At 32.8% G+C, this 13024-nt stretch overlaps 2 protein-coding genes across 2 annotated transcripts; both read right to left on the bottom strand.

The window, feature by feature from the left end:
* Positions 1-753: 753 nt before the first annotated feature.
* On the bottom strand, positions 754-2716 carry LOC140961038 (protein RGF1 INDUCIBLE TRANSCRIPTION FACTOR 1-like). Its single transcript, XM_073419363.1, has 4 exons — positions 2570-2716; positions 2318-2497; positions 1944-2159; positions 754-1127 (listed from the first exon to the last, which is right to left on the bottom strand). Exons 1-4 carry the CDS (start codon positions 2678-2680, stop codon positions 900-902), a joined length of 735 nt encoding a protein of 244 aa, XP_073275464.1. The 5' UTR covers positions 2681-2716; the 3' UTR covers positions 754-899.
* Positions 2717-4450: 1734 nt separating this feature from the next.
* On the bottom strand, positions 4451-9860 carry LOC140971208 (DEAD-box ATP-dependent RNA helicase 38). Its single transcript, XM_073433343.1, has 8 exons — positions 9534-9860; positions 8459-8752; positions 7765-7992; positions 7218-7283; positions 6141-6557; positions 5939-6050; positions 4861-4946; positions 4451-4772 (listed from the first exon to the last, which is right to left on the bottom strand). Exons 1-8 carry the CDS (start codon positions 9753-9755, stop codon positions 4710-4712), a joined length of 1488 nt encoding a protein of 495 aa, XP_073289444.1. The 5' UTR covers positions 9756-9860; the 3' UTR covers positions 4451-4709.
* Positions 9861-13024: the final 3164 nt, after the last annotated feature.

Raw genomic sequence — 13024 nt, 5'->3', positions numbered from 1 at the left:
ATATAATAAATGAAAAGAAATCATTATTAGGTAGCAAATCATAGAAAGTTGATAGTCCCATTACAGGTATATTATATTATTAAACTAATTAAAGGTGGTGTTCTTTACGTGAACGGCCCATGTGAGTTGGTGGGCCCACTAAACTATTTAAACGGACTTCACACAGACTTTTGGCTTTAATTTATATGTACAACTTGCAACTTTCAATTACAATTTTTTTAAAAAAAAGTATGATTAAAAATATTACATTTTTAAAAATTATTGCTGATCTCTTTCCAAAAGACTTGGTTTATTAACTTTTATGACTCAAATTTAGTTTTATTCTATCCTCCCTTGGATTAATTTTTCACGAGTTCATTTCATCATGCATAACCAAAATTCTCAAATTACCACTTTTTTAGATTTGAAAATACGAATTTAATTATATGATATGATTTGTCTACAAGTCGTTATTCATTAAAATTAATGGATGGACCACTTACACTAGTCACTAAATTTATTAGTCTTATACGTCTCTTATTTCAAAATCATGCGTGTGACATTAAGCAAATATGTAATGTCACAAATGAAGACTGTATTTTTTAGTAAATGTGATGTGATTAGTTGTCATACGGAGTTTTATTTGTGAGACGAGTTAACACTGCTCATATTTACAATAAAATTAGTGTTTTTGACATAAAAAGAAAATTTTTTTTATGGGTGATCTAAATAGAATATTCATCTCACAAAATTGATCTGTGAGACCATCTCAAATGAATTTTTTGTGATGTTATTTATACTCTCAATGAAATGTTGTTCACATTTAATTTTTATTATTGTTTATTTTTGGGGGGTGACCCTATCAATAATGAGTTGTATGATTTACCGTTTCTATCAAATGATTAATTTAAAGAAAATAATTAGGACCTAAAAGGAGCTCTATGAGGAATACCCTTTCTTCTTCTTGCACTAGAAAGAATAGGTGGAGATGAGATTGGATATATTTCTTGTTGTTGTGATCCTTCACGCAATTCTTCTTCTTCTTCTTCCTTCACTCTTCTTGAAATACCTTCTCCTCTTTGTATTGCCACCTTATTCTTTTCATATAATGTAAAGCTTGCATCCCCATTACTCTTTATTCCCACAAGCTATTTTATTTAACCAAAAATGAAAAATTAGACAAAAAATAATCATTCTTCATCCAAGCAAATAAAAAATTCCAAAGTTTTATTAGTGAAAATAATTTAAAAACAAAACACAAAGAAAATGGCTAATGATGATATGTGAATCCAACTTTTTTTCACCAAAATGAAACATGTATAGCAGCAAAAAAAAGTCTTTCTTCATTCAAGAAAATAAAGAAATTGTACAAAATTTCTTGTAGAAATAAAAATAACCCAAGATAATGATCAATGATAACATGGGAACCCAACATTTCAAAAAAAAAATTTTCAGATAAAACATTTATTTTAGAAACCTACACACGACGTTTTCATTTATTTTTTTTATTTTTTTTATATTTAATATAACTCCAAATGCCAAAAGGATGATAATGATGTCCATTTAGAATATTGTGGCTATTTCTTGATCTGTCATTCTTTATCAATCCATCGTAGGGTGTGACCATTTAACAATTCCATGGGGAATTCCAAATTTATAAAAGTATTATTATCATTTTCTTGGTAACACTTTACAATTATGACGATTGAGATTGTTTATAATGAACTTGCATCATTATACTCATCCATTCGGATTCGGATTTGATAAAAGAATATATTGGAAAGGAAAATTTCAAATGACTATGATACAAAAAGTCAGAAAGTAAAATAAACTAAACTCAATGATTATTTGCTGTCACGTATTCGAAATCCTTAGCTTCAAGCTCATCAATCCAAATAAACTCCGAACGAATGTGGATCAAGAAAATGCAAAATTTAGAAATTGAATAGATATTGTGTACTAACCTTACAGCCCAGAGAACAAAATCGAAAAGTATCCAGAAGGCTCCTTGCACAAATTTCACATACATGAGAGACTGTCTTCCCACCTTTAGGCTGAGGCCTCTCATTCAGAAACAAAACCCTCGCGCTGTTTATTACATATGTCTGCACATCGTTTATCTCCAAAACCTTCTGAATCTCCGAAACCCTCACCACGTCGTGATACGAAGATCTCCTTATCTGTTCATTCATACAAATATGTGTAATTCAAGAAAATGTTAATGTGGAGTGGATTTGATGTACTTTTCATGGTGGTGTGGAGGCGATTTAATGAGCCGACTGAGCAATGGTGTACATATAATATTCTTGCTCACTTTTAACCAAGAATTGGAAATGACCTGAATAACTTGATGATCTTGGTGTTTGGATGACTTGCAGTAGAAGCAAAACCCGTCGCTCTTGCAATCTAAGCAAAACATATTGCATTCGCTACGGGCCGCGTCCCCGTGCTTCTGGCACAAGTTGAAGAAGGCCGTGTTCAGCAATCTTTCCAGCCATGGCGGCACCAGCATTGTCTCCTGGAGATGGCACTCAATGTCAAACTTAGATAAGCGAATAAAAAATACATATGGGAATATTTTAGCGAGTACCATTATCGAATTCGGATTAAATCCCTCCAATGGTGAAGAAATTTGGAGGAGAAATCTTGCTGAGAGGCAGAGGGGAAGGTGGAGAGACCTAACCCAAAGAAGTAGTAACATAGAAATTCAAGAACGAGAGGACACCTAGGATTATAGGGGTGACAAATGCCTAAATTGGTGAAAAAAGATTGAAAAATGGAGGGTCAAGATGAAAAGGGGTGGCTTCAACATTCTTGTGGGCCGTTGGATCTGAGGAGCTGGGGAAGGGTTGGCGCTTACGTTAACTAATTTTTGGATCTTCTTTGCGTCTATAGTGTGTGTAGGCATTAAGGGTCGGCCACTAAGCTACGCTATTAGCCTAATGTAAGTCAAGTCGTCCCTTGATACGGCGTCGAATGCAAGGCATTGGAGATTTTTTTAATTATTATTATTGGTAATTTTTAATTTGTGTTTTTGTCACATAACATTACCTTTTAGGGGTAATTTTAGTCATTTTTATGATATGACATCAATGTGATAGTGACGTAGTGCTGACGTGTGCAGTGACACATCATCATTTTAGATTAAAATAATTAAAATTACCAAAAACTAGAAGATATAGGATCAAGATTACCAAAATCTCTAAGAATCAAATATTCATGACCTAAAATACAATTTTACCACTTAGATATTTAAAAAAAAATCTCTCTTTTTTTTCAAACTAGACATGGCCAGATACGGCCGTATCGGGTTAAATTGGATTCACAACATATTTGAGAAGTTGAAAGAGCATGAAATCCCCATATAAAATTCATATACTTCTGATATCCTATATTTTAAATCAGACCGCATATTTACCTCATTTATATTTTACTTTCAAGGGATTTATGCATGTGATTTAAACACATAAGGTTTAAAAAACCATTAATTTTTTACATAAAGAGTTTAGTGTCTTGACTTTTCCCATGGGCGATGAATGCAATTTTCCTTATACTCTCCAAATATTCGTACATTTGTGTTATTTTGAGTTGATTGAGTCATTTTTGACAAATACATCGTCATCTGAATACAAATTTTTTGAAGAACTGGTATGTTCTTGAAATCATTTTTATAAGAATTTTTATGACAAATTTATAGTTCGTTCGTGAGGAATTAGTAAATAGAGCGATGAAGTACAATTAAATGAAAGAAAGAGTTTGGTAATCCACCTATAATTAGCTTCGAAATGTCTATTCAAGTGCTTAACATTTTCTTTCCTAGGCTAATAAATTTTGCCAGATAGGCAGTGCAACACGTAAAGAAAAATATTAAAAGAATTAAACAAAAAGCAAAATAAAATGTTGAGTAGTATAAATATATATATTGAAATAATATTGAATTATTATTGAGTGAGATATTATGAATTAAAATAGGTTCGATCGGGAAGTCACCGTATCCTAATCTGACCCCGCCTATTTGGGTAAATAAAATGAGTTTGCCAGTTATTACGTAGCGGGATTATCTTTTCCCAGTTAACAAATCAATATCTGTTGAAGTACTTGTTTCCTGCTTAATATATTTGATGTATTCATCTCCCGAGACTTTACTCAACATTTTGGCATGCTCCCAAGAAATCTGCTATATTATCTTCAATGTGGAATGAATCATGCTCAGCCTCCTGGCAACCGTGCACGGTGATCATAATCAAAGACTGCATCCAAATATTAGTTTGTGAACCAGAAAGTTGAAGGACGGATCAACTGAACTCGTTGCTAGACGAGGATAGCTCAATGTTCTCTCTCTTAAAAAATAATAGGATGGTGTTGCTCTGAAATGATGTGATTATAATTTGGAGCTGAACGGCTGTGAACTTCTTGTTGTAGATGTAATGAACAAATCACAAATATGAGACCAAATCTTTACACAAGCAGATTGTAGTTAAATATAATGCATTTCCAATTGCAAATAACTGAGCGCCACAGCAAATCCCTCTGAATAACTCTTGAGACATCGGCAAAACTATCTAATATGGAAATTTTCAAACCGAAGATACGGCACACCAAAATCCCCCTCAAGTTTGCCACCACATTCACTAATAAAAACACAACATAACTATAAATATTTCAGTTCATGAGAGAGTGGAATCCCGACTGAATAAATATACTCCGGTCACATCCTTGGAATAGTTGTTTTATAGCAGACCCGCGTTTGTTAAGGCGGTTTCGAATTCCTTGTCGCTGTTCCACGGACCCACCTGAATAATAAGAATCCTCAGAAAAACTCCTTAAAAAAATTAATTGCTTAAGATATTTGGAATGCTTGCTATTGTCTATAGAATTTACCTCAGTTATCTGAGCGTTGAAGTAATTCTCAATCTTACCCATAATCATGTCATCTCTATCATTGAGAAGCAAGTTGAATACAGCACCTGGTGAATTGTCAGAAACAAATGCATCCTATGAGGTAAGAAAAAATTTTACCATCGAGGAAGCAAGGAAAAGAATCATGCTTATAGTTAACTGAATCCCATTCCAAGAAAGTGGTCACGATACTATAGGTGAGGCCCTGCGAAAAAATAGCTAGATGCAGGATGATAAAAAACTTAACACCTCTCATTCTTATTGTTTTTTCAATGAAAAAATGAAAAACAAGGTCATCTTATACAAAACCCCTTATCACATCCCTTCTCCACCACTTCACACCTCCAAACACACATTCTTATAGAGATAAATGCTCACTCACATCTTCCTAACCTGAAATTGACGGGGATAGGAAAGGTTCATTTTTTTAGGGTACTCCCAGAAACTGCGGTGGGCCCCTAGCTCAAAGGATTAGAGTGTGTGGCTCATATCAAATTTGCATTAATCCTGGTTCTCTGTTTTTTTTTTTTGAAAGTGAAGGCATTATCATCCTGAAGAGTCACAGCTATGATTGAATTCATCAGTAAAACCAAATGAGGCACAAGATAACAAACATAAATCGTGACCTGATAAATAGAAAATTCCATGAATTTGTCAGCAGCCTATATAACAAACTAGTTTAAAAAAGCATCTACAACAGATGGAAATGCCGATTGAGGCCTGAGATAGCAACATAGGGGCTGCAACAAAATATACCAAATAGAGAATTAAACTTCATCTCAAGGTACATACAAAGAGCCAAACATGTACGGACACATACATTTAATAGACAAGCCAACATGTGATGATGCTCTACACACATGAAGTTAAAATTACCTCTTATAAACCATGGATTTGGCAAATTCATAAAAAAGATAAGGCACAATAATACCCCTAGATGCAAAATGAAATCCTACAAGAACTATATTCAGTGAAAACAAATTTTGTCGACTGGTATTCAAAATAAATTCCGAAAACAATCACATCTGAGAAATTTCAATCAGAACATCCACAAAAGTACCTTTGCGACCAAAGCGTCCAGCACGACCAACCCGATGCAAGTAAACTTCATAGTCAGGCTCAGAAGGTCTGTCATATTTCACAGGAAGATCAAAATTGACAACCAAATTGACCTACAGAAAGAAATGAAGCATAGTTCAGAGCCAAAATTTGAAAACATAACATAAAATAATTAAACATCAGAACAGCAAAGAGGTATGCACCTGCTTCTGATCAAAACCTCGAGCAAGAAGATCGGTCGAAATAAGAACTTGAGTCAATCCCTCCTTAAACTCCTTTATAATTTTGTCCCTGTCTTCTTGTTTCAATGCACCTTGAATTGTAGTGACCTCATAGCCCAGCCTGATCAAGGACTGGTGTAAATTACTGGCACTATTCCTAGAGCGGACAAAAACAATTGTCTGTCCCACCTTCTCTCCAAGTTCAAGTATTCTGTCTTTGATCACCATGATCTTTGAAAGCTCATCAGGACAATATACCTTATACTGTCTGACAGACTCTAAAGACAGTTCTTCCTTTTTCACAAACAACTGGTTATAATCTTGGACAAAGATTTCTTCAACAATCTTTGATACAAAGGCCTTCACGGCATCATCAAACGTGGCTGAGAAGAGAAGCACCTGATTATGATTTGCAACAATAGCACAATTCAGTTATATGCTTCCACTTTAATGTATCCAAAGTAGAAAGACGTGTTGATATCTGCTTTAAAGTTCTAATAATTATACAGGATTTCAAATGTATTTTTGTTGTTTTAGAGAAGCACGATCATAAATTTTAATTTCACCCTTACATGTTTATATAATGTTTCATGTTGATTAGGATGGATTTTAAATTCAACCAATAATTGTTTCATTTGAAATTCATTATCCTTTGTGTGACTGACGTGTAAATAAGTAAGTTATGGATTTACGATTCGATATATTGTTTCAATGTTTCTAATAAAACTATAATCAAAATCCATGGATTTCAAATTCATCCCCCCAAATTCACCCTAAAATAATCAACAAAACCTTCTAAAAGTAAACATTTTGAAATAAACAATTCTAGCTACATCAGCTGAAGATATTTCAGCTCTTAATAACATGGAACCCGGGTAGATCTAACCTAGTAACATAAACTGTAAGACAGATAAATTTCGTTAGATAAATCTGCAGTAAAAAACACATTATTCATTTTGGAAAAATCACGGTAAAGTTGGTGAAAACAGCATTGACGCAAAAAGTATGTAAACTATTCATCGCTTCATAAATTATTTAAAATGATTGCAAATAGCTGACCTGGCAATTGGCATTACTCTTCAAAATTGCCTTCATTATCTTCACCGAATCATCTCGAAAACCACTCTACATAAAAGACAAAATTCAGTCATAGGCATAATCTGAAATAATATTTAATGTAAACTTCTCAATGTTTTAAAACTATCGAACAATATGATATTAACTTCATTGGGCTATAGCAATTCAAAAAATGGCACAACAAATTTATTTTAGCCTGTGTCAGAACCCATCCAATTACCCTATTCATAATCACAAAAGAAACATCTGCACAAAAGGAAACTTAAGAGGCAATTTGAATGCAACATCCTGGTGGACATCAATATTATAACGCCAAGAGTTATCATATCCAGATGGACCAGAACGTCGGAAAATAACGACATTGTTGCAGATAAAACAGATCCTAAAGAAAGAAGTCGGGACAATAAATAGCTAGAAATCTAGGGTGACATCAGCAAAGATGTGAAAGGACAAGTAAATACTAAATACAAAAGCATCATAGTAGTAAAGAAACTGAGATACACACATGCCAGACAAAAACCAGCATTACCTCTGCTAGCATGTGGTCTGCCTCGTCATACACGAGAATCTTCAGTTGGCTCATGCCTAGTTTCTTCGCTAACATCCACTTACATATTGTACCTGGTGTACCAATAATAACGTGTGCCGTAATAGGTGGTCTCTTTTGAATTGGAATGTAATTAGCTGGATCCGATGGTATTGCTAATTCAGAGGTTATCCCAGTGAACTTCCCCATCTTCAGAAGCACTTCCATATTCTGTATAATTTACTAATAAGCTAATCAAAAAACGACATTACTGACAAACGACTTATCACATGCGTGAATGCATAATTGTTCAACAAATTAAAGAGTTTCCTAGAAACTTCTGTGATGTGGACTTTCCAACTTTTCTATCTAATAACTCCAAATGGCACAACTAATATCAATTTAATACCAGTATAACCTGTCACATTCTTTATGATTGCAATGCGCGGAAACTGAACCAGAAAGCCTAAAACCTTATTAGCAACTCAACCGAAGCATATTTCAGATAGGAATAACTATGAATATATCTAATCATATATTCAAATCGCAAGCATTGGGAGACGTTACTAACTCAACTGTTTGTCCATCTCAGTTTCTCCTCAAGGGAAAAAACTAATGCTTGTGGTAAAATATTCAATCAGAACTAATTAACATTTGCAAGTAAATAGTAGGTGAAGACAAACAAGTTTGATATTACCTGAATGGCCAACTCTCTGGTAGGGCAGATACAAAGAGCCTGGGGAGCCTTTAAATGTGGATCAACACGGCTCAACATACCAAGCACAAAACACGTGGTCTTCCCAGAACCATTGTGAGCTTGAGCAATTAAATTCTTGTGTGGAGGAGTCAAAATCATTGGCAAACTTATTGCTTGTATCTTGCTAGGCTTCTCAAACTTCATTTCAACATATAGACCCTTCAGTAACTCAGGTGATAAGTTCAGGTCCTCAAATCTCTTAGCAGAAGTATATGGAGTGTCCCCTGATGTAACCTAAAGTTTCAGCACGAGAACACCATATCACTAAATATTCTCGTAACAACATCACAAATAATTTCGCAATTACTTCCTGATGAAGCGAATTTAGCGCCTACACTGAGGGAACATATCTTACTTTAAGAACTATGCGACATATGAGAAATAATATAAATAACCGTAAATACAGTGAAGATATGCATATTAAATTCCAAGTTGAAACTTGATTTTATTAAAACTTAACTAAAGCACCCCCAGGGCCCAGACCATTACAAAACATACAGAATCATTCATTCAAACAAAACTAAAACGTCAATTACAAATTATAAATTTATTTATCTAATTCAATGATAAAAAAATACGTAGAGTAAACAGAGCAAAACACGCATTGTAAGCTTATTGATGTAAATTATAAGCTTATCAACGTAAACAAATTCATGTAAAATCCTATTTTTGCTATAAAAAAAATATGATTTGGTGCAATTCAGAGAATCCACCACGTGACCATAGTTTTGATGTCAAATGCAGGGAAAAGTATCATCCGTAACCCAAAGCTTTTAGTTGACGCCTATACATCATCTTTCGATCCCTCTGCCACTAGCTGCTCCAAACAATCTTCGGACAAATTAAATTGAAACGCCAACCCCAAATTTGAAAAGAAGTTAATGAAATTCTAACCCAACAGATTTAAACACCGTAAACCCAAATAAAACCCTTAATTGAAACAATAAAGCGCAAATCAGATCCACGAAGTGTCCAATATACTGTAAAGTTGCGTTCATCGGATATCGAAGCTTACAGCTTCAATTCTGGAGTCATCCGGATCGGTAAGCACATTATCAACTAGTTTGGACTCCTCGATAGCCAACGAATCTAAACCAACTTCGGTCGATGAAGATTCGGCCTTTTCTTGATCCTCCTCCGCCTCTTCAGCGACATCAGCCCAACGCTTCGTCTCTGGAGGCTTTGCGGCGGCGCTAACAATCTCGGCGGCGCTGGAGGTGGACTCTTTCTCGGCCATCGAGGAAACTATTAACGAGTGAAAACCGGAAAGCAAGAGATCATGTAGGTTTATATAGAGCAGAGGTCAAGCCAAAACCCATTGGAATTGATTGTGCGCAAGTCCACAGCAAATTAAGTACTTACATTTTGCTCATGACTATAATAAGATATGACAATTTTTTTAGTGATTTGGAGATTCACTAGGAAAACTCGAATTAAAAACGGAGATTTTTGATTTTTTTGAGTTCGGAGATTTTTTAAAATCTTCGAAATAATTCAGAAGAGTATGAAAATATTATCCTTAACCTCGAACCCGTCTCAAAAATAATATTAATAATAAAAATAATATTATTATTTTTAAAAATATCAAAAATAATATTATCACTAATAAAATTATATAATAATAAGTCGCCCTATTGTCATCCATAATGAAAAATGTGTTCTGATATTTTTTGGTTAATTTATTTAAAATATATTTTCTTGAAAAATTTATCTTTTATTTTCAATTACTTTTTATTCAGTCACTTTTTTTCAATCTATATATTTATTCAATTATATAAACACATAATATTTTGCAAACACGGTGGTTATTGGCAACTAAAGAGAGATATCACTGCTGTTTTAGGGGCTAATGGCACCCAACCTCTGTGAAAATCCTAATTATCACAAAACCTCCTATAAAAATGTAATAAGCTAATGAGTAAATCTCATGTGAGATAGTCTCACGAATTTTTATCTGTGAGACGGGTCAATCCTACTTATATTCACAATAAAAAGTAATACTCTTAACATAAAAGTAATATTTTTTCATGGATGACTCAAATAAGATATTCGACCCATGAAATTGATCCGTGAGACCGTGTCACAAGAGTTTTTGTTTAAACTAATATGTCGTGACTTTTTAAAAATAGAGTTGTGCAGACCATTATGGAACCATGAGAGTTTATCTCTGTCACTAGGTGTGGAATACCTCCCGAGTGATCTATTGGTAATTATTCGAATATTATCTATTTATTAATTTGTTCTACTACATTTCATTATTTTCTTTTATGAAATTGTTCTACTACATTTCATTATTTTCTTTTATGAAAAACAATATTCTAATGAGACGAGTTATTTATTAGCTAGATAATTTGACTAATTTTTATCATAGACTTACTAGTGAAAATAAAAGATGTCGAAGAATATCATGGATATAGTTGTCGAGAAGCGTAACAGACTAAACCCATTAAATTTTGATATGAGTCAAAAGCTTATCTTACAATGTATCTTCGATTTATTGTCATTCCTAGTAGGGGTGACAAAATACAACACGACCCGTCAACCCGATAAGACTCGACACGAAAAAAATCAGTTCGGGTTCGGGTTTGCGGATTCGGGCTAGTACCAGGTTAGACGAGTTTCGGGTTGGGTCACGGGTTGACCCGAATTTTTTTTTTTAAAATATTACCTATATTTTTATATATTGTATGTTTGAACAAAATTTATTGTATATTTATATGATAAATTTTCATCATTAAATCTTTATTTTGTTTATTTTTTATTTTTTAACAATTGTTTACTTGATTTAGTAAATATACTTTTAATTTTCTACAATTAAACTTTCAAATTTAAATCAGAAATTTTGTTATTATGTGTTTAAATTAAAATATTATTTTTTTTTTTTTTTCGAATTTTTTTCATTAATTTTTTTTAAAAAATAAATAAAATTCGGGTTAGGCGGGTTAGACGAGTTCGTGTTCGGGTTGGGTTCAGGTTGGAAAAAAATCGCGGGGTGGCCCGAAACCTGACCCAATTGACACCTTTTCCTAGTTATTATCAATATATTACTCATTAGGCTAATTAGCCTTTGGAATGGAAGCAACAACAACACGCAAAGCTTTTATTCAACTCAGTGAGGGTTGGCTTTATGGATCCTTTTAAAAAAGGGTCCATACAGAAAAATTTTTGCTAAGTTTTTTTATGGCTAGCAACGTAACAAAACCTCCCTTCTTTATTATTTGGATTTCAAGCGTCTACAAATTCTACATTTTTTTATATTACAATCGTATTTATATGAGATATGATGTTAAGAAAGAGTCGTATTTTTCTTCATAAATTGTAATGTTTTTTAAACAAATGTGTTTGGTATATATATGGGATGACAAGACAGATTTTTCAAATGGGTGGAGTTTGGATCCTTTGAATTTCTAGGTTGACGATATTGATGTGAAAACACAAAATAAAAAAATTAAAAAAAAGTGAAATAGTGTTGGAGATTTTTTTCTACGGAAACCCGTCAATTATAAGTTAATGATAGCTGATGCGAGCAAAAACTGTCGTCAGTGAAATATATAATTTGTAAAATATTGATAATGACTTTAATATTATCTTTTGCANCATTACTTTATATTGATTTTCTTTTGTTTATGCAGAATTGTGGGATAAGAAACTTATTTTAAGTAATGTAATTCACGTGTTGCAATCATGCATTTGACCCAAACTTGGGACAAAAGTATGGATCCTGGAATAAAGGTCTTTTTATAAAGGCCGTTCCTCCATTTTTATATTGTTGTGTGGCTATTAATATATAGGCAACAATATCAGGACACTTAAAATAAGGATAAGCTGCTGCCAAATAAAATATAAAAAAAAATTTATATAAAAATCAAAATAATCTTCTTTTTTTTCCCAAAAAAAGGGCATAAAATCGCAAATGAGACTAAATGAGCTTGATTTTAATAACGTGAGGTTTTAAAAAGCCAATTCATTTATACAAATGGTTTTGTGCTTTTGTGGAATTTTACAGAGTATAAAATGTTATTTTCCCTATATTTTAGGGATTTAATATAATATACCACTCCATTAAGTAATGAGACGGAATTTATGGGACCAACAAAATCATAGACGAGATATTTCTTATGTAAATGTAATAAAAAAAATTTAACACTATCCCAAGTAAATATCAGTACAGTGAATTAATCCAAAATTGACGGATTTAGTGGAATCAAAAACTAAAATCTCATCTACTATACAAATTTATTTTGGAAAATTTTATATGTATTTTTTTTTTTAAAAAAATCTTTTTATCATTTTATTTTCCGAAGCTTTATACTTTTTCTAATATTATTCCACTATAACACACTTTTTAAATCAATATTTAATTGATTCAATTGTCATACATCATACAAGTACATAATATAAGTTTTTTTTTTGTTATACAGAAAGTAATGTTTATGCATACTGTTCTAAAATCACGAAAAAAATAAAGATTAAATGCGAAACGTGAAGAAAAAACTTCCATTCAAA

This window comes from Primulina huaijiensis, chromosome 2 (genome assembly GCF_012295235.1).
Source record: "Primulina huaijiensis isolate GDHJ02 chromosome 2, ASM1229523v2, whole genome shotgun sequence".
In the NCBI taxonomy this organism is placed as follows: domain Eukaryota; kingdom Viridiplantae; phylum Streptophyta; class Magnoliopsida; order Lamiales; family Gesneriaceae; genus Primulina; species Primulina huaijiensis.
Note: the sequence above shows the minus strand (reverse complement) of the source record. Positions and strands in the feature narration are given on the sequence as shown.

Excerpts from the sequence above, each read along its gene's own strand:
- LOC140961038 (XM_073419363.1), bottom strand. The coding sequence starts at position 2,680 with ATGTTACTACTTCTTTGGGTTAGGTCTCTCCACCTTCCCCTCTGCCTC. Across the intron at positions 2,498-2,569 it reads TTAATCCGAATTCGATAATG|GAGACAATGCTGGTGCCGCC; the intron begins GTACTCGCTAAA and ends TGCCATCTCCAG. Across the intron at positions 1,128-1,943 it reads TTTGTTCTCTGGGCTGTAAG|CTTGTGGGAATAAAGAGTAA; the intron begins GTTAGTACACAA and ends TAAATAAAATAG.
- LOC140971208 (XM_073433343.1), bottom strand. The coding sequence starts at position 9,755 with ATGGCCGAGAAAGAGTCCACCTCCAGCGCCGCCGAGATTGTTAGCGCC. Across the intron at positions 7,284-7,764 it reads CAGACCACATGCTAGCAGAG|AGTGGTTTTCGAGATGATTC; the intron begins GTAATGCTGGTT and ends TCTTTTATGTAG. Across the intron at positions 4,773-4,860 it reads TCAACGCTCAGATAACTGAG|GTGGGTCCGTGGAACAGCGA; the intron begins GTAAATTCTATA and ends CTTATTATTCAG.